Below are 21,768 nucleotides of genomic sequence, written 5' to 3' on the forward strand. Positions count from 1 at the left end.
CAGGTCCAGCTCACAGTGCGCGCCCTGAGCTACGGCCCCTCCAAAGGGCATCTTTCCCCACGGCCTCAATGCCAAGCAAGGAGCAACAAGAGTTGGTCTCGGTTGTTTTGTTCTTTTTACAAACTATAGATATGTACAGTTGATAACTCAGGATTTCTAGCCAATAACCATATAGTTAACACCACCTTACAGAGTAAAAAAAAAAAAAAAAAAAAAATGCCAGAAACATCTTTAAATGCCTTGTCACACCAACAGCAAAGTGCACAGAGTGAGGAGAACACGAGAGTGCCTTTTCATTTTAAAAATGTTTGGAAATATGTACAACTTTGATACAGTTTCAGGGTGCTCCAGACACCCATGGCCACTTCATGTAAACCACTGACGATTTCTAGAGCACTGTGAGACTACAATATGATCGTGATCAAATTTTGTAATTAAACCTAATGAGGGCAATAGACATTTCTCAAATAAGAGATGTGTCAATTACGGCGCTCCCCTACTCTAAGGTATTCACAAGGAGACAGATAAACAGTTTTTTTTATTCATCCTCCTCCTCCTCCTCCTCCTCCTCTTCCTCCTCGTCTTCTTCATCTTCCTCTTCCACCTTTTTCCGGGCAACTTTAGCGGGACCCTTTGCGCCATCAAACTTTCCTTTAGACTTATAGTCAGCAACATCCTGGAGGGAACAGGGACACATTCCAAATGAATAGACAAGCTCCCCTGCAGCTGTTTCAGCAAAAGGCAGAAAGAAACGTGCAGTCCTTGCCTCAGATAAGAAAGCAGGAATTGAATTGCCTCAAATAAGAAAGCAGGAATTGAAAATGATAAGAGAGGGCTGCTATTGTATGTATTTGAAACATTTGTTTCCATATAGAAATTTAGTTCTTGGCCATTCACATTTAAAAGTTAATGGGTGTTTAAGTGCCCTTTAAGTCATGTTAATAGCACTATAAAATCCAGTTATCTAGTTCAAGCCTGCCTGAAGCTGTCCCCAAGACAAACTGGAGTTAGAAGTGTGAGCACCAGCACAAGTGGCTGATCTTGCAGAGAGATGGGCCTTGCCTGTGCTACGCTTATGCTAAGCACTCAGCCCAGCAGAGCAGCTATACACCCCACAACCCACTGATACCAGGGCCACTGACTGACTGTTCATCAGCACAGGCTACCAGACTGGCCCACGACTGACGGTGGTCTTACCTTCTCATACTTCTCCTTCAGCTTTGCAGCCTTAGTGATGTAAGGCTGCTTTTCGCTGTCACTTAAGTTATTCCACATCTCACCCAGCTTTTTGGCCACATCTCCAATAGAGATGCCAGGGTTTGTAGATTTGATCTTGGGGCGGAATTCTGAACAGAACAGGAAGAATCCAGACCTTGGGGGAGAGAATTATATAAATTAGTTAAGAAATGACAGAAACACAAACTGAAATCCCACATGCCTGGCCCACATACTTCCTACCACTATGACTTCTCCCTAAAGTGAAGAGATGTGTGATATCATGTACAATGCTACAAAGTTGTGAATTCTAGATGTTTAAGACACTTCTGAAATATATGGTGCTTTTTCAGCCTTTCAGTTACTGGGAAAGGTGTTAAAGAACATACCTAAGGACGCTGACGCCCAGAAATAGGGTGCCTGTCCTCAGTGAAAGAGGCCATCAGGCAACCACGTGCACATAGCCCGCAAATACCTCAGCCTTACGTATGGACAATGTCGGCACTACATCGTAAAGCTCAAAGTACAGAATGTTCTACAGAGGTATCACAACATCTTTTAGGTAAAAGATGTTTAAAAAAATATTTCAAGCAGAATAAAAGCTCTTAACTGTTATCTTGAATCCTACAGTCACTTACGGTGGCCTTTTAGGGGCATTAGGGTCCTTCTTCTTCTTTCCTCCCTTAGCTGGTCCATAATCCTTCATTTCCCGATCATAGCGGACTTTATCCGCCTTTGCCATTTCATCAAATTTAGACTTCTCTTTCCCAGACATTGTCTGCAAAGAACAGGACTTGTTAAATTCCTCAATGCAGTGAGCACATACCTGTTCAGTTGTCCTGTAATTAAAGTGGCAGCTGCTAGAACCACTTGCAAAAGGGGATGAAGGCCTTAACCCCCTGTAGAGCCTTAAAAAAAAAAAAGAAGCACACACATAAAATTCTAAAGACAAGCAAGAAGAGTCTAAGGTGACAGGATGAAAAGAGCCATCTGGAGGGACTTCGAAGGTAAGTTATCCTAAAGTGTCAAGTCCAACTTAGACTAGTTTGAAGGATACAAAGGAAAATACCTTCCACCTCTCAGAGCACTTCTTGGAAAATTCTGCAAAATTGACAGGGACCTCTGGGTTTTTCTTCTTATGTTCTTCTCTGCACGTCTGCACAAAGAAGGCATAAGCAGACATCTTGCCCTTTGGTTTCTTGGGGTCACCTTTAGCCATCGTGACTGTGATGGATGGAAGGAAGAGAGAAAAAATACAATGAGGAAAAACAGTGAAGAATTGAAGAGAATTGAAGAAACTACAAGATACACCAAAGGCACAGAAAAATTTAAATTAAGCTTGCTGTTAGGAAGCCCCCTCCCCACAATGCCTGACGCCATTGGCAGAAGGCACAGAGTTGGAAGGAAATCAGCTTCACTGTCACTTGTCATTTAACTTTTGACCAGCATGAAGCGCGCTGGTTTGCAAGTTACTTCTCAAGAGCGATCAAGTTCTCCAAATGGAGCCGACCCAACTGGGGTGTGCTCAGCACTACACCATAGAACTACTACATTTTGGAAACTATAACCAAAGTGGGAAGGGCATGGTGAGGACGTGTATGTGTGTGGGGCGGTGGGTATTAGAAGCTTGAAATCAATAACTTAAGGCTAGCTGGTCACCTGTTCAACGCGTATGTAAAGAAAAAATACTGACACCACTGCTAAACACGAAATCAAAGCAGGAGAACTGTAAAATAGAGAACATCTGAAATGCCAGTATTGTTGACGCATTTTGCCTTATAAAAACGGCTCTTTTACAACAAGGGTGATCTGGAAAGCGAGCTGTTACCCCTTGTACCATTTGTCACTATGTAAAGGGGGAAGGGATATCAAAGGGCTAGTCCTGCTCATTTGTAACACACAATGCAGGTCCAGCCAGGAATACTTTTTCCAAAGTTTCCAAATAAAAATGCTGCTGTGGCGTGTCATCGTCCCTGTCCCACCCCCCCAGCTTCCCGCCATCTTTTCCTTTTCCCACACCCAAGGTCATCATGTAAAACTAAAGCGCTCCCCTTGGCAGCGACTGCCCGCGGGGCTGCATTAGGGCCCAGCAGCGGCGGCCCGGGTGGGGCGGGACCCGGCGCGGGGGAGCCTGGCCGGCAGCTGGCAGCCCGACTCGCCCTGGTGCTGGGTCACCCGGACACCCGTAATTCACCTTCCATTTTGTCAAAAGCCTCCTGATGAAAGAAAGTGCCCCTGAAATCCGCTGCTGTCACCCCCGGGGAGCGCGCGGGGCCGGGGGCGGCGGCGGCAGCGGCGCGCGGGGGGTGTGCGGCCGGGCCGGCGGCGGCCGCAGCAGTGGTGGTGGCGCCCGCCGCGCCTCCGAGCCCCGTTCGCTAAAATGGCTGATCCGCGCGCGGCCGGCGCAGGCGGCGACGACAACGGCGGCGGCGGCGAACAAAGCGGCCCGGGCCCTGCCACCGCTGTCCGCTCGCCCGCCAGCCCCCACCCTACCCCGCCCCGCCCCGCCCGGGCCGCCCGGGGGCGCGGGGGCCGCGGGCCGGACCTCCCCGCCCCCCGGCGCGGGGCGCACTCCTCGGGATAACAAAGGCGCCAGTGCAGCCATGACGCTCGGCCGCTCCAGGGCCCGCGGCGGCGCCCCCGGCCCTCCTCGCCGCCCGCCCCGGGCCGCGGGTGCCGGGGCCGAGGCCGGAGCCCGCCTGGCGCCCCCGCCTCCCGCTCCGCCCGCCTCTCCTCCCCCTGCCGGAGCCCAGCACCGCGCCAGCCATGTTAGCGGCGGCGGCGGCGCCCAGCGGGCGGGAGGCAAGCGGGGGGCGGCCAGCCCGCGCCCCCCGGGCCGCCGGGCGCTCCGCGACGGCCATGTTAATGCGGAGCCGGCGGCGCAGCCCGCGGGCCCGTGCGGCGCCCGGCCCAGTCCGGGAGCGAAGTTTGCCGGCGCTGCAGCCCCCGGCGGGCACCGGCCGCCCGCCCCCCGTGGAGTCAGTCCCGGGCCGGGGAGCACCCGGCCCCCTTCCCGCTGCCGCCGCCCAGCGCCGAGACGCGCGTCGCCCGAGCCCGCAGCCACAGCCGCCCGAGCCCGCAGCCACAGCCGCCCCTCCGCTCGCCCGCCGCCGCCGCAGCTGCCGGAACATCTGGCCCCGGGGCCCTTGGCCCCTCGGCCGCTGCCCCTGGAGGCCCCCGCCGGGCGGGAATTGCGTAGAGAGCCGACTCCCGAAAGAGAGAGCGCGGGGGAAAGCAGTGGAAAAGTTGAAACACCTGAATTGCTTCCTCCTTCCCGGCCACCTAGCAAGAGAGAAGGCGAAGGGGAGGGAAGGGCGCGGGGAGGAGAGGCAGGGACAGGCGGCTGCGGGGTGCGCTCGCGGCGGCGCGGGCCGGAAAGTTGTGCGGGCGCTGCTGCTGCTGCGGCGGCGGCGGCGGCGGCAGCAGCGGGCGCGGGCGGTGCGAAACGTACCTGTATTGTTCGCTAGTCTGGGCAGCGCAGGGCACGACGCGCCGCTCTGCGCTCCCCAGCCTCGCGCTAGCTGCCTCCACGAGAGCCGCCTGATTGGCCAGCGGGCTCTGCCGTTTAAAACAGCCTCCTCGCCCGGCCATTGGCTGAGAGCCTCATGCATATTAAGCAGGCGCGGACGCCCATTGGGCGCGGCCTCTGGGATCATTCATTCAAACAGAACAACCCGCCGGCGCTGGCTGCGGAGGCAAAACAGAGGAATAATAATAATATTCTCGCTTGCCCACCGCCCCCCGCCACCCCCTCCTCTCACCAAGCTGGGATCTCGAAGGACTTTGGAGAAGCGGCCCGCGATTCCCGGAGGCCTCGGCCTCTGGCGTGGGAAGGCAAGGTCGAGCAGGGCTGTGCTGCCCTCTGCTCCCGCTGCACCGCGGGCTGGGCGCCCCCGGCCCTGGCCCCTGGCCCCCAGTCAGCTCCTCTGCCCGGACAAACCTCCCTGGTCCGCCCAGCGAGGGCCAGTGGTCCTCCACCTCTATCCAGTTTCAGCTGCAGCAGGGGCCCGGCTGCAGCTCGCTCCTCGATGCCCGGCAGAGTGCAGGTGCTTCCTCGCCAAGACCTCGGGGTTTCGGCCTTCGGATCCCGCTGCCCACCCAAAAAGGGCCTGACTCCGCTCCTATGGATCGTTCGCAACTAGGCTCTTAGCACTAATTGCCAGAAAGTCCTTATTTGCGCCTACAATTGCGCAAAAGACGGGCTAGGCGGGCTAGAAGAGGAAAATGCAAAGGTTGGCAAGAGCAGAGAAATTGTATTAATACTTTTGGGGGCAGGGAGTAACACTTTTATTCTAATCCTCCTGACTGCCTAGGTTCAGGCCCGTACTCCCTCTGTTCTCCTGACACACCCCCTGGCGAATAACAAAAGTGCTTGGAATGGATGAATGAATGAATGAGATTTGAGTTGGTCTTGACTTTGCAACTGGCTGGTGGTCTGGCCTTGAGCAAGTAACTTCTTTTGGGGGGGATTCAGGCAGTGGTTTTCAAAGTGTGGGGGGAGCAGTGTCACCTCTCCAAGGAATGTTCAGAAATTCACGGGGACTTTGCTGAGATGACTGTCAGGCGTTGCTGGAATTTAATAAGGAGAAGAGATGGCCAGGGATGCTAAATGTCCTGCTTGCATCAGACAGTCGCACACAAGGAATAAATGTCCCACTCCAAATGCTAGTATCAGCCCTGTTTGAAAAATATCTGAGAATCCTTGTCTATTTGAGGTACCACTAGCTTCCTGGAAAGAATGGAAGAGTGAGGAAAAGGAGGATAGTTTAACGGTTGAAATTTGGAGAAAATAATGCAAAGGAAAAGATACCACGAATTTGTTTGTTTGTTTTTTTCTTTAGAAGGTTCCCTTTCTAAAGCACTTTGAAAGGTCAAGAGAGCCAGCTATTTGATTGCTATATTCAGAAATGAGATCCACCAGAATAGGAGTTTTCCAAATGCTGTTTCCAGAAACTGTGGCTGTGTTTGAGGTGTGCATGAGATCTGGCCTCACACATCACCTGCCTCTCCACTCCTATTCTGCTCTTGCCAATTTTTCTGAGCCTCCTGGCCAAGCCTGAGCCTCTGTAGCTGGAACTGCTTAGGTTTCCATCATTAGGGATCCAATCCAGATCAAAAGGAAAAGATAGTGCTGCTTTTGACAAGAGCCAGCAGATATCAAGTCACTATCCCAGTTCCCCATCTACAGACCCTCAGGAGTTCAGAGATTTTAAGGCCACCTTGTCCAACCCTCTGCCCTGTTAGAAGCAGCTGTGTGGCTGCCTACCTTCTGCTTGCATAGCTCTACTTATAGGCAGCTTACCACCTTTCTTATTGGCTGTCTCTTCCATTGCTAGCCATCTCTGAGCCCTGGGGTCACCATCCTTCACACAGTCCGATCCCTAACCTTTGAGAAAGTTCATGGCAGGCCAGACCTCTTCTCCAGGAAGACAACACCAGCCCCTTCTACAACCAGGTTTCCGGGGCCTGACCTGCCCAGGCCTCCCTTCTCCCCAGTCTTTGCCCAGGTCAGAGGGGAGCAGGGTTTCCACATGTGATCTGACCAATACCTCTCCTCTGCCAGAGCACCCTCACCTCTCAAGGTTTTCAGGGTTTTCTAGGCCAGAGATTCAAGCTGGGGTCTCAGGATGGGTAGGGCCTCCCTCTAGTCCAGCCCCTGCCTGGCAACTGGCCACACCGGGACGTTGCACTTAGCAGCTGAGAGACAAGATGGAGGAACCAGAGTAGTCAGCCTCACAGCCCACCAGGCACTACTTGGCTGGCCCCTGGGTGGATGGCAAGGGTCACACTTACAAGCCCACACCTACTCATAAGCAGCACATATATATACACTCACATGTGGGCACACCCAGAGCATTCCCAGAGGCGGCAGCTTAAAGGCCAAACCAGAGAAGTGAGAGCATCTCTGAGCCACAAAAGACCTTACCTTACAGCAAGTGGTGCCCAGACACCACCCTCAACACCCTGCCTTCCCCATCCCGCTGCCACAGCCCTGCCCAGTGGTGTCCTGTTTCTGTATGCGTACTGCGAATGATGAAAGTTTTGCTCCTACTCTGCCCAGGAAGTACTTCCATCTCTGCTCACAAGAAAGCTACTCCTTATGTGGAGCTGAAGCACTTGGCCTAAAGCTGAACCTGCAGTCGCCGTCATACCTGGCAGAACTTGCCTATGACATCACTGAAAGTGTTGGAAATCTGAAGATGGTTGCCATGGTTCCCTGCTCCTGCCCCCCATAAACACACACCACCCCAAGTCTCCATGTCTTCTTTAGGCCCAACCCCCCACCCCTAATTCCTCCAACTCTTCCCCATGAGACTCTGCTTGGAGGCTCCTCACAGCCCAGTTTTCTCCTCAGCACCCTCCCGTGTCTGGTGGCATGCCTGAGCACACGCTGAGGCCTCCTGCCACAGCAGAAACTCATAATTCCATTCCACGTACATGTAGTGGCTGTCTACTTAGTAGCAGAAAAGAGATGAGGCAAAGTGGGGGTCAGGCTGCAAGGAGGGGACAAGGTAGTGGCTTTGGGCCAGGTCTCTGACTTCCTGGTATGCCCTTTGACATTTCACCTCAGCTCTCCCAGCCTCAGTGTCCTGTGTCAAAGGTGATTAGACCTGCTTCATCCACCAGGACCACTGCCAGTCTGGCTGGTGAGGGAGGCCGTGAGGGAAGGTGATCTGCTTAGCACCAATCAAAGGCTATTCAAGGGAGGACAATAGACCAGTTTGGAAGGTGAAAATTGTGACAGAAAGCCAGGGGCGCCTGGGCATGGTCTGGACTCAGGGACCCCAAGGCAGGCTACGTCCTCTGTCTGCAACAAATGGCAGTGCCTGTTGCCTTGGGGGTAACTCCAGCAGGAGCACCCAGGCCAGCGGTGCAACTGGTTGAGGGCATGGAGGGCTCTCCACCCGGGCCCTCCCTGGAAATAGGCAAAGCCTGTCCACACAGGAGAACATCAAACTAGAATCCCTTAAGCTGCTCTGCTCCCTAGAGAAGTTAGGGAAACATTGAAAGTAAATAAGAAATAGGACACAGTGTGGCAAATGCTATTTAAAGAGGTTTTCAGTTTCTGTCAGTTCAAGTCCCCCGAAAGATTAAGAGGAATCCTCATCATTCAACAAAGATGAAACCCTGGTCCCCTGGCCCACCACCCCACTCCCCTCCCACATCCCCCAAAGTCCTCACTTGGGTACCCAGCCTCCTTTCAAGAATCAGTGGAAGTGTAGCCAGAGTGGATATTGGGGGCAGGGGTGGGATCTGCCTGTGGAATCATTTAAAATATATTAGGGCAGCGGTCCCCAACCTTTCTGGCACTGGGGATCTATTTCGTGGAAGACAATTTTTTCACAGGGAGCGAGGCAGAGCTCAGGCGGTTATGGAAGCGATGGGGAGCCTCTGTAAATACAGAGGAAGCTTCCCTGCTTGCCCACCACTCACCTCCTGCTGTGCTGCCTGACAATTTTTCCACGGATGGGGGTGGGGAGGAGACGGTGCTCAGGCGGTGATGCGCAACCCGGTTCCTAACAGGCCACACTGGCCAGGGTTGGGGACTGCGGTGTTAGGGAAACTGTCTGTGGAGATCCTACAATGAAGCAAGACCTTTCAACACGGGATCTAGGAGTCTTTGTAAATTCATATCTTCACAGGCAAGAGTCAGTGACTGGTGACTAGGCCTTCCCAAGGCCCTTGCCCCACCTTGCTCACCCTGCATTCTCTGCCCTGAACTACTTCACAGCCTAGAGCCTCCCGGCCCTCCCCTCCCCTCCTGCTCTGGGTGGGAATTGCATTTTCCGGGAGGGAAATGTTTTCTGAGGCGGTTAGGGTCTCCAGCGCTGTTACAATAGAGTGCAGAGCTGCACAGTTAGGAAGCCTCTTAGCGGCCCTCCAGCCCAGCCCCCTCCCAGCGGCCGGAGATTTGCCCAAGTCCCCGCATGCATCAGTGGCTGAGCCAGGGTAGGAACCCTGGTCTCTTGACCCTTAGTGCCACACTCGTCCTGCCCTTAATAGCTTAGCTCCACTGTGGGTGCAAAGGCTCTTGGTGAGCCGGCGGGAGCAGCCAGCGCCAGCGCGAGGCGCTCCGGGTTCCAAGCCGCAGTCTGAGAGAGGCCCGCAGCAACCCGGCTGCTGGAGCTGCCCTGTGCAGCCTCTCCCGCCCACGTGGCTGTCAGTTCAGGCCGCGGGGATCTCCTGGGACAGAGCGGCCTAGAGCCTCGGGCAGCACCTCTGGCCCCAGGGCCACCAAGCAGCGCGGGCGTGTGCATTTCACCCGACGGGCTGCGGCCAAGGTCTCGGGCGTACGCGCCGCTCCCCTCCTCGGTCACGTCCCAAGGCGGCGGGGGCGGCGGGCAGGGGCCCCCCGGGGCAGCTCCTTCCCGCTGCACCGTCCTGCTTCAGGGGTGGGCCAAGCGGCCTCCGAGAGCCCGCAGGAGAAGGGCGCGGGGAGCCAGGGCTGTTTAGCACGACACAGGCGTCTTTGGCAGCACCAGCGCCACAGCGGCCCGGTTTGCGCAGCTCCTTTGATAGTGACTGAAAGGCGGGAAGTGGGTCAGCGACCAAAGGAATGCTACATTTTACTATCCACGCAGGAGCCTGTGGGAATACAGTCCTAATCCCCTAAAGCCGAGCGAGGGCGACGACTTGCCAGGCGGGCCAGGGCCTGTGGGGAAGACGGAGATGAAACTGAAGGGAGGCTCTGGGTCTCACCGCCTGGGAGTGCGGGGGAGAGGCTGAGGGGCGGAGACACTCCAGTGGGATTGTGCCTCATTGCCCAACAGCCCTGCCCTGTCAGGCCCTGAAGTCTTGGCCATGTGCTGGGTTACCCGATCTAGACAGTGTCACCGCCCATCTCCATCTCATCCAGAACCGGCACACAGGCAGCAGGTTGCGGTCACCTCCCCCACTGAGTTTCTGACTGGCTGGTGACAGCAGCCCTTCAGTGCCTGCCGGGTGTAACGCAAAGGCCTCCTGCTGACTCACCGAGCAGCTAATGGACCAGCTTCTTCCTCTTGGGGAGGAGGTACACGCTGTTTCTACTCACCTGAACCAAAGGGATTCCTGCCGTGGGGAGCGGGGAGCTGAAGTCCGCCACTCTCTAAATGGGATTGGTGTGGCCACTTTAAAATGCTCTTCACTCCCTTTTCCAGGGCCTGTTTCTCATCATTAAAAGGGGAAGCAGGAATTGGTCTCTTACAGCACCAACTTCTTAGGATTGCCAGTAGGGCTTCACAAAGGGACCTCTCCCCACAAAAAAATACAAACAAAAGCAGACACACCTAAAAGGTAGTCGTGCAAAGGCCCTCAGAATGCACCAGTACTATGGGAAGAAGACCTTAGAAACAGGCCATGTGGATGATGGAATAGTCCAACTCTGAAAAGGATGGCACTTGTGCTGACCTCAGGTGTCAGTCCCCCTGCCCAGCTTCAGTCTGTTCTGGGCACAGTGGTCAGAGGGATCCTGCTAAGTCAGATCTTGTCTCTCCTCTGCTCCCCTTCTCCCCAGGGTAAAGCCCCAGTCTCCACAATGGCCCTCAAGGGTGTGCACAAGTTGCCCCCCAGCACGCACACCTCTGATTCCATCCCTCCATTCTCTCCTTGCCCTGTTCCAACCTCACTCAGGAAAAGCTGCCTCAGGACCTTGGCACTTGCTCTTTCCTCTGCCTGGGACACTCTTCTCCCATAAATCTGCAAGGCTCTTGCCCTTACCTCCTTTAGGTCTTTACTCAAATGTCACTTCCCTGACCACCCTATTGCAAATCAAAACCCCTAGCTCAGCATCACCTACCCCATTTCCTCTGCTCAATTTGTCTACATGCATTTCACACCAGCTAAGGTACTGCCCCTTACGACAGCTATCTTGCTGAATGGCTGTCTTCCCACTCTCAATCTGTTTTGTTCTCTGCTGTCTCCCCAGTACACAGCACACAGAAGGCATGCCATTAAAATTTGTTGAACAAATGAATGAATTTTCCATTGACCTTGGCCACTCCTGTATCATCCTCCTCTTGTCCCCTGGGGCAAGAAGACTTCCAGACATCCTCCAGGAAGAATCCCCACCCTAAGGAAGCTTGCTATCTAGAGAGAGCAGACACACCTACAGCTATGAATGGAGTGTGGAAGAAATAAATGCCAAATAGAGGGATAAGCAAAGGTGAAGAGGAAGGCTGTCTTTCTGAATGTGGGCGGAGTGGGGTCTGGGAAGGCTTAATGGACAAAGGAGGGCACTTTGAGATGGACACAGATGGTTAGGATTCCATGGGCAGTAAAGGATCGAGTTATCCCAGGCTGGGAGAAAGTGTACTGTGAACTGGTAGGAGGACCTGAAGGCTAATATGCAAGGACACAGACGTGGGGTACAGGATTGGCAGGCCAAGGCTGATCATGGCAGAGGTTGTCATCACAGGTTCTCACCAGCAGGCAATGGGGAGCTATGGCAGGATCTTGAGCAAGGCAGTGACCCATTCAAATCTCTACTTGAGAAAGCTCTGTCTGCTGCTATGGTGGGATTGGCCAGAACAGGAAAGAGGATGGTGAGCAGGGAGCAGGGGAGTGGGTGGATGGGAAGTGGGCAGAGGCAGAGAGATCCCAGGAAGGAGGTCACAGGCCACAGCTGGTGGGTGCTCAGATTTGGGATATTGGTAGTAGGGGTGGAGAGAAGTAACTGAATTTGTGCCCCATTCTCCTCCCAGCCAACCTCCAGCCAAGAGCAAACGTGATCTTTCTTCACATTGTAAATTTGACAATCATGTCAGCACTCCAGTAGCTTGTCCTCTCATGGCAGTGAGGATGGCCCCCTCTTCTCAAGATCCTGGACACGGCCCCCCTGTCTCTGCAGTCTCTTCTCCCTGGCCTCTCCTTCACTCTTTTTTTAAAAAATTATTATTATTATTTTTTCTTTTCCCCTTCACTCTTAATGCCAACTTGGTCTTCTCTCCTTTCCCTCACTGGAAGTGCATACCTGCTGTCCCCACTAGCTCAGACCCTCCCCACCCCTTGCCTAAGCAAGCACTACCCACCCTCAAGACCTCAGCCCAGTCACCAGCACCTGGAAGGCTCCCTGACTTCCCAGCCCTTATTTTCCCTTCTTTCTCTGGTCCCCTTTGTGGCACTTCTCATATCCATCATTTGGCCACCATTTGGGTGGGTACTTGAATGTCTGTCTCACCTGGGCTTCCCCACAACCAGCAGAGGGTGCGGGGCCCAGGGGACACTGGGAAACATTTGGCGAATGAAGATCGAAGCAAGCAAAGGAATCGCCTGTGTTATTGGGCGCTGGTTGTGCAGGGCACGCCCTCTCCCTGCACTTGCAATCTGCTTGACCCAAACAAGGAAGAAGATCTGACTGCGGGGAGGGGCAATGAGAAAACCAGAGGACAAAAGCCAACCCCACAGAGGACTTAATTCAGTCACGCTGGGGCTTCCTTGTATATTCACCTCATTCCTTGAGGGAGGCCCCAGGGCACTCCTCTTTGGCTGTCACAGGGCAGATCTGGGGACCCGGAGGGAGGCTGGGTACCAGGATGATCCTCGCTCTTTATTTCTGAGCACCGCAATCCTACAGTTGACTTGCAGGGCTAACTAGGACCGTGACTTGCAAAGAGAGCTCCAAAGTCTGAAGAGCATGAAGAGTGTAGCAGCTGAATAGCATTTATTTAGGTGGAGCATGGCGCAGAAGAGCAGGAGCCACTCTGTGCAGCCCAACACTTGCTGTGTGTCTCAGGCAAGTGACTGCACCTCTCTGTGTCCCAGTCTCTCCATTTTCAAAATGAGCCTAGTAATAGTACCCACCTCATAAATCGTTGCAGGGATTAAATGAAATAATACATATGAACACTTAGAGCGATGCCTGGCACAAAATAAGCACTCAAGAAGGATTCACTGTTGCAATAGGAAAGAAATCGAAGGTGACCTCTGTTCTTCAGACAATACAGAAGAGCAGCGGTTGGAAGACAATCCAAACTTCAGTGGCACAAGCCTGAACTGTGTTTGACTAGAATCAAAAGAGTTGCCCCTGCTGAGAATTGCATCTTCCCTAGCAAATCACCCCTCTCTAGGCTGTCTGTGACCTGTGCTGTAGGATCAAGACAACATGGCTCAGTGTGTCTGAACGCACTCACCCACGCCATCGCTCGCTAGCCCTGTCTCAACAAATACGTGTGCTGCAACACCTGGTGGGGTCCTGTGTACCTTGCTCTGCGTGGGAGGTGGAAAGGGGGCACTTAGGCCGCAGCACTGCTGGGGTTTACCAGCAGCTCCCTCCAGAGCAGGGACTGAGTCCCATCAATCTCTCAGTGGCTCCACCTGCACGGTGCCCAGCCCAAGCCCTGGCATGGAGTACAAACTTGGTGAGTATTTGCTGTGAGGGAGGTTTTGTCCCCAGTAGAACTAATGTGCACTTGGGAAATGGGCATTCTAAGCAACCCTCAAGGGCCAATCACTCCTTGCTTTCTGGCTGAACAGGTGATGTCACTCCATGAAATAAGTACTGGGCAAATAGTTCTGTACTGCGCAAACCAAACCCACAAAGGTGCCGTAGAAGGACTAATAACCTAGGAGCCAAGGACTGTGGCTCTGCTCTTTGCTCTTCTACAGCTTTCCTGAGTCTTGGCAAATCCCCAAGCCTTGCTTGTCCTCAGTTTCCCCTCTGTCCAGTCAGTGAGTAGATACTAGATGGTCTCCATGGCCTTTTTTTTCTTTTTTTGAGACAGAGTCTCATTCGGTTGCCGGGGCTAGAGTGCCATGGCATCAGCCTAGCTCACAGCAACCTCAAACTCCTGGGCTCAAGCGATCCTTCTGCCTCAGCCTCCCAAGTAGCTGGGACTGCAGGCATGTGCCCCCATGCCCGGCTAGTTTTTTCTATTTTTAGTGGTTTGGCTAATTTCTTTCTAGTTTTAGTAGAGACGGGGGTCTCACTCTTGCTCAGGCTGGTCTCGAACTCCTGACCTGGAGCGATCCTGCTGCCTCGGCCTCCCAGAGTGCTAGGATTACAGGCGTGAGCCACCGCGCCCAGACTCCATGGCCTTTTCTTGTACTAATATCCACTGGAGCATCAGCTCCTCAAGGGCAGGCATTTTGCTTTGTTTTGTTTTGTTTTTACCCCTGATGTTTCCCAGATGCCTAGAAGAAAGCACATTGTATGTGCCCAGTGAATAGTTGCTGAATGAATGGGTGCAGATGCTCTGATCCTAGTCTTGTAGTGAAGCGGAAAAGGTATGTTTGTATTTATAAACAGATTTTCCCTGTTTGGTAATCTTTTCTAATGATTCTGGACAGCTTTTAAAGTGTGGTGTGCCTCTTAGATCAGCCTGGCTTGAGATGTTTCAAGTAAAAGCCTTTCTTTTAAACATGATTTATCTAGACCATCATCTCAACCTTCCATTTATTTTTGGTTATGTTTCTACATGGCCTACATGATTCACTGGTTATCAGAGAAAAGGATGATCAGATAAAACAATAAGAGTTAGGAACTGTAAACAGAAACTACAAATGGCCCCAGACAGATCAGAGAAGCCTGCGATGATGATAATGCTGCTTATCCTACCTTGCATTTTGTTTCTCGACATTTCGCAATTTGCCTTCATATCTGCTATCTGACCTGCACCGCGTAGTGACCATGTGAAATGTTTTGCCATATTCTGGAAAAACTGAAACCCAGAGAAGGCAAGTATTTTGCCCACATGCACCAGGCCACCAGTGGTAAAACTGGAACTAGAACCAACGTTGTCTGTGCCTGTAAGTCCTTTTAACAGGCGTACTGCCTGGTTGTTTTCAGTGAGCAAACAAACCAGGAGAGGATTGAATGCACAGAGGGCATTTCCCGTGTCAATGACCATTCAGGACTCTGCTATCTACAGACATGGCAGAGAGAAGGACGGCAAAGGTCAAAGGGCCTGAGGGCAGTTGCTGAAGTCATCAGATGAGTGACCTGCCACTTCCACCTGCCATTTGCTCACCCCAGCTTGTCCCAAACTAAACTCCCCAACCTCAGCCCCTGCCCCCATGTCCCCCCTGCACCCCCTCAGCTCCCCTCTCTTCCTCACCTCCCACATCCAGCCCATCACCAAATCTCTGGCTGCTTCTCTCCACTTCTCACTACTGAGCAGTGATCAGCTCTCTCCTCGGAATGGCCACTCCAGCCCCTAACTCGTCTACCTGCTCGGCCCTCTCCTATCATCCAGAGGGAACTTTATTTTTTGAGACAGAGTCTCACTCTGTTGCCCAGGCTAGAGTGAGTGCCATGGTGTCAGCCTAGCTCACAGCAACCTCAAATTCCTGGGCTCAAGCGATCCTCCTGCCTCAGCCTTCTGAGTAGCTGGGACTACAGGCATGCGCCACCATGCCCGCCTAATTTTTTCTATATAGTTTTAGTTGTCCAGCTAATTTCTTTTTATTTTTAGTAGAGACAGGGTCTCGCTCTTGCTCAGGCTGGTCTCAAACTCCTGAGCTCAAACAATCCACCCGCCTCGGCGTCCCAGAGTGCTAGGATTATAGGCGTGAGCCACCGCGCCCGGCCCAGAGGGAACTTTTATAAATGTGCATTTTTCTATCTACTTTATAATCCTTTCATGACTCTCCATAATTTTGAGAGAAAGCCACAGAAAGACCCTTCAAGATTTGGTTCCAGCCGGGTTCCTGCCACCGACCTCCCCCACCCCCATCACACACTGAGGTCCTGTGATCATGTCAGCACTGCTCTGCATCTCAGCATTTCCCTGCCACTATTCCTAAGAGCCCAGATGCCCTTTCCCCTTCATCTCTATGGAGATGCTGCTTACTCTTCAGTCTCAAACAACGCCTTCCTCCTGAGGCTTCTTTGATGCCAATGCCCGCCTTAGATTGAGGTGAACCATCATAGCAAACACAGCGCTTGATTGGCAGCTCTACAAGAGCCCAGAGCCAGGCGGGCTGGGGGTTCCAGGTGGTTTTGTACCTGCCTGGCTCCTCCGCTGGACCTGGAGTGCCCCCAGGCCCGGCACCACCTCCCACAGCTCTCTATACCACCCATTGCCCCGCAGAGGGTTTTGTTCCTTACTAGGAGTAAAATTGGAACGGAATTGAATTAGCTTGCCAGTGTTCAGAGATGAGGGGCAGCATCGTTTGGTAATAAGTGCAGCAGCCTAAAAGCTCTGAGAGAATAAAAGGGATGAAGAGAGAGAAAGAAAGATCTGCAGTGGCCTTGCTCTTGCTGCTGCTGCTGCTGTTGCTGCTGCGGTGGCCTCTGGGAAGTGCCTCCCACCAGCTTCCTGCCTTTAATCTTAGAAACTGGGTGATGATAATAAACGAGGGATCCCACAGAAATCCAGCTTCTGCAATGCTTGACTGGGGGATCCAGAGGGGAGAGAGGACCAAATTAGGCATCGCCCTCTCTCCTCTAGATCCCGCTCCACTAACATGGCTCCTGATTATGTGATGAGCTCAGCATATGTTGCCAGCTAATTTAAATATTTATGGTGGGTTGGAAATCACCTCTTAACATGCCAGCATATTGATGCCCTATAAATCATACACTTTACAGGTGAAAGGGCCATTAGCATCTGGTATAAACTGTTCCTTTTCTATGTGGGGAACTGAGTCCCAGAAAGGGCCAGGAGCTGGCTCAAGGTCACATAGATGTTAGTGGCAGAGCTGGGCCTGGAACCCAGGGCTCTCTGCCCACTATACTGTACCGCCTGCCTCTCCCACCAGAGTGAGGACTGGAAAACTTCTGAAACTTTGGAAATGGATGTGAGCCATGTTTATACTGCACCAAGGGATAAAGAGGCACATAATTCTCTGGGAAAGGAAATACAGGAAATGGATATAGATGGCAAGATAGTTCATTTAAGACTCAGAGAAGTGCACATGACCTACCATCTCATCTGTCCCCTACCCCAGCAAAGCCACTCTGTAGGGGTGGTCCCATTCTTGTTGTCCTGCCTGTGTGAACATTCTTTGGAATACACCACTCTGCCCCTCCCTCCAAAGGGGTGGGGGTAGGGGGAAAGACTCCTTGGGGCCTGCTGATGGAGTCTTGCTTTTCCCAAGCCTCTTGATCAACTGGTAGCCAGATGAGCACCACACCAACTGCACGTCATCTCCAGAAACTCAGAATGGTACAACAGCCTTGCAGAATGAGACTTCAAGCAGGACAGGATATAATTCAGTCTTGGCGAGGCTACATCCTGACAAGAACACATCCTGGCGAGGATATGACCTGGTGGGGCCATGTCCTGGTGGGCATACAGTCTTGCTGTCATAGTGTCTTGAGAGCTTTGAATACAAAATTGTACTGAGGGCATGTGGTGGGTGCAGAGGTCAAAAGCACTAGCTTTGGAGTCAGAGGGACCGGGGTTCATGTCCCTTCCTAGCCGAGCACCCTTGGGCTGGTTGCTAAACCTCTCTGTACCTCAGTTTCCTCATCTGTAAACTGGGTCTGGTAATACCCACCTTGAAGAGTTGTCATGAGACTTGTAGGGGAAAAAGTCCAAAGTGTACTTAGTCCTGGCTCAGGCACATAGAGAGCATTCAATAAATGTGGTCACCCTGGTAATGCAGAATGATGAGTGATCTTTTATTCTACACCTTTATACTAAGCAGGAATTACTTTAAACATTTTTTAAATTTTTATTTTTTTTTAGAGACAGGGTCTTGCTATGTTGTCCAGCTAGAGTGCAGTAGCTATTCACAGGCACAATCATAGCTCACTGCAGCCTCAAACTCCTGGCCTCAAGCAATTCTCCCACCTCAGCCTCCAGAGTAGCAGGGACCACAGACTTGTGGCACCATACCCAGCTAGGAATTATTTTTATGATCAGAAAAAAATAGAGTATAAAGGGAGAAAAAAACTATCCTTGCAACAAAATGTTTTTCAGACAGATCCTAGAAGGCACTGCTGTGAGGCCTCTCAGGTGTTCTCCCCATTGTCAGAGGGGGAACAGATGATGCCAGGTCACAGGGCAAAGGAAAGAGCCCAAGCTGGGGGTCATGTACCAGGACTTGTGGTCCTAACATGTGCCACGGGACTAGCACTCAGTGTAAAGAGCTACAGTGCCCCATGGTGCCCCATGGCACCTGGTATCTTCCAGCAGCAAGACCAAACAAAGCAAAACCAACCCATAATTGGCATTAAAGTTCTATAGAAATAAAAACATCACAGCTCACGTGGGGCTCTCAAATCCACACTTTCATGATGAAGGAATAAAGTTTGGGTTCCCTATTCTGGAGCTGAATAGAAAATAATGCTGTAGTTTTAGGTTCATTTAGACATTAGAAGGTAGAGAAAGCTACTGAGATGGGGATTATTTGGGGGGAGGGGGATCTTAGAACCTCCCACCTAAGTATGGAGATTGAGGCTACAAATTGGTCCCCCAAAGGATACTTACATCCTAATCATCAGAACCTGTGAACGTTAACTTATATGGCAAAAAAAAGGTTTATGCAGTTGTGATAAAGTTCAGGATCTTTAGATGGGGACATTATCCTGGATTATCTGGGTATGCCCTAAATGCAATCACATATGTCCTAATAAGAGGGAGGCAAAGGAAGATCTGACACACAGAGGAGAAGGTGATATGAAGCTGGAGCAGAGAGAGATTTGAAGATGCTGGTCTTAAAGGTCAGAGCGATGTGGCCACATGCCAAGGAATGCAGGCAGCCAGCAGAAGCTGGAAGACACAAGGAATGAATTCTCCCCTACAGCCTCCAGAGGGAGTGTGGCCTGCCAGCACCTTGCTTTCAGTTCAGTGATGCTGATTTTGGGCTTCTGGTCTCCAGAACTCTGAGAGACTAAATTCCTGTTGCTTGAAGCCCCCCAGTTTGTGGTACTTTGTTATGACAGTCCCAGGAAACTAACACACAATCTTTAGCATTCATCTAGTCCAATGGTTTTCACACATTTTTGGCAGCAAAACCAATTACTTTTCAAATGAAATCATTGCCTATAGAGATAACAGATGCAGATAGACGGGGTATGGATGAGAAAGAGAAGAGGATCTGCATCTCCACAGTGGCTCCTGAAGCACCTCCCAGAACCTTCCACCGACACAGTGTGAAAACACGCATCTAGTTCCAACAACCTCAATTGTTCAGATGAGTAATTTGAGGCTCTTGGGGGGCTGAGTGATTGGCTGAAGGCCTCTCTCAGAGGGTAGCAAGGAACATCTGTGAGGGAGAAACAAGACAAGCTAGCCCTGCCTGCTCTCTCGTCCTTCCTTGCCTGATTTGACTAAATCCCTGTCTCCCAAGCAAACAACTAAGAATATATTGGTGTCTCTGGACAAATTTTGTTTTTAGCACCAGTTTCTGTTTTGAACAAGGACTGCCCACCGTGTCAAACGTGATGAGGCTCAAATGAAATATTTGCTCAGGAAGAGCACAGACCTTGAACATCTTCGAAGTTGAAAAAGCGCCGCTTGATTCCCACCTGGGTATGGAGATTGAGTCTCCTGGGTATGAGTGTAACAGTGGGAGTGAGGAGGTGGACAGGAATGAAGAGCAAAGCTAAGCAGCTGTTGGTGAGCCCAAAAATATGAATCCTTAAGTGGATCAAGGAGAGCCCAGACAAGAACACAGCTGAATGCCACAATCAGATTTCTCTTGTTGTTAGATTTAAAAATATTGAAGGTCAGTTTTGCTAAAAGGCCTTCGTGGAGGATAAAGAAAAGGTTACAATAAAATATTCCTCCCCTTTTCCCTCCGGCCTTGGTACTAACAGACAAAACATCAAAAGTCAGGTTCTCTTTCTTCCCCAAGCATAGTCAAGATAGGATGGCGTTTTCAAAGGGAGCTTTATAAGGAACTATGAGGAACCCAAGAGGAAATTAAACAAGATCAGACCTTCTCCCAAGGGGTTAAAAATGGCTGATCATTTACCAAAATGATTCAGAATTCATGACCATTTATATGACTATTTCCAGGGCCACTGGCCTCATTCTAGTTTGCATCCTTGCTACTTCACCAAGTGGCATTGGGAGAAGTACTGCATCTGGAAAAAGGAAGGCGAAGGCGTGTTCCGAGAGTGAACAAAATGATGGGAAGCCTGAACCGAGACCAGTGGGTGAGCCAACAGCGTCAGCTGCCCACTCAAGGCTGCTGGGAGGCAGCACTCAACACAGCAGATGGAAAACAACTGTCAGGCCACAACAAGTGGCTTTAAGTGTGGCTTCCTTTGTTCTTTGGTGTTGCTAAGGAGAATGTCTTCCACTCTGGAGGCCACATTGTTTCTCCCTCCCCCAAAGGAAGGGCAGGATGAAGCTTCCTGGCTGCCACCCACTGCTGCCGCAAACTAATGGGACAGTGTGTCTTCGTGCAAAACACACTGAGGCACTCCCAGGGTGGGCCAGCCTTCCCAAGAAAGGACCCATCACAGGCTTTTTCTTTTTCCTTGTGTATTTTGGCCTTCAGGTAATGCCATCTTTGGTTTGTGAGGTCCCTCTCTGGCCATATCAAACTATCCAGTCCTTGTAATCACTGTTTCCCACCCCAATTCTCCTCCCCTTAGTGGCAACCACTCTAATGTGTGCTCTGGCAAATTGTGTAGTGTGTGTGTGTGTGTGTGTGTGTGTATGTGTTCACTTGTGTATTTTCAATAAACAGAAACAGTACTGCCCTGGAGAATATGTTCAGGCTCTTACTGAGTGCTCTTCCAACTCAGCCCTATATGTGTTAACTGTTCGTGCTGCTGTGTGTTCCGGAGCCGGCCACTTACAATCACTCAGTTACCTCTCCTTTTCTCCAGTGGTGGACACACAGGTTGCCTCCAGTCCTCTGGTAGCACAAGCACTGTGCAGCAAACATCCTTGTGTGGGTCCCTGTAGCAGGCTGAGTCATGGCTCCCAGAGACTACCAGGTTCTAATCCCTGGGGCCTGTGAATGCTACCTTATACAGAAAAAAGGATCTTTGCAGATATGATTAAATTGGGGATTTTGAGATGGGGAGCTTATCCTGGATTATCAGGGTGGGCTGGAAATGCAGTCACGTGTTGTATTAGTTTCCTGTGGCTGCTGTGACAAAGTACTGTCCCGCAAACTTGGTGGCTTAAATCTATACTCTCACAGTTCTGGAGACCAGAAGCCTGAAATCAAGGTGTCTACCAGGGGCACACACCCTCTAAAGGCTCTAGGGAAGAATCCTCCCTTGCCTCTTCCAGATTCTACTGGCCCCGGGTGTTCCTAGGCTTCTGGCAGCATCACTCCAATCTCTGCCTCTGTCTTCACATGGGCTTCCCTGTGTCTCTGTGTTCTTTCCTCCTCTTGTAAAGACGACAGGCATTGGATTAAGAGCCCCTCCTAATCCAGTATGACTTCATCTTAACTAACTACATCTGCGAAGACCCTAATCCGAATAAGGTCACTTTCTTTTTTTCTTTTTTTTGAGACAGAGTCTCACTCTGTTGCCCTGAGTAGAGTGGTGCAGTGGCATCATCATACCTCACAGCAGCCTCAAACTCCTGGGCTCAAGTGATCCTCCTGCCTCAGCCTCCCGAGTAGCTGGGACTACAGGTGCTCACCACAACGCCCAGCTAATTTTTTCTATTTTTTGTAGAGACAAGATCTCGCTTTTGCTCATGCTGGTCTCAAACT

The 21,768-nt window shown here is 51.7% G+C and overlaps 1 protein-coding gene across 1 annotated transcript; it reads right to left on the reverse strand.

Annotated features, from left to right (window-relative positions):
• Positions 1-215: 215 nt before the first annotated feature.
• Positions 216-4,711, reverse strand: HMGB3 (high mobility group box 3). Its single transcript, XM_069463634.1, has 5 exons — positions 4,667-4,711; positions 2,285-2,439; positions 1,854-1,993; positions 1,198-1,372; positions 216-676 (listed from the first exon to the last, which is right to left on the reverse strand). Exons 2-5 carry the CDS (start codon positions 2,432-2,434, stop codon positions 539-541), a joined length of 603 nt encoding a protein of 200 aa, XP_069319735.1. The 5' UTR covers positions 2,435-2,439; positions 4,667-4,711; the 3' UTR covers positions 216-538.
• Between the last annotated feature and the right edge of the window lie 17,057 nt (positions 4,712-21,768).

This window comes from Eulemur rufifrons, chromosome 30 (assembly GCF_041146395.1).
Source record: "Eulemur rufifrons isolate Redbay chromosome 30, OSU_ERuf_1, whole genome shotgun sequence".
NCBI lineage: Eukaryota > Metazoa > Chordata > Mammalia > Primates > Lemuridae > Eulemur > Eulemur rufifrons.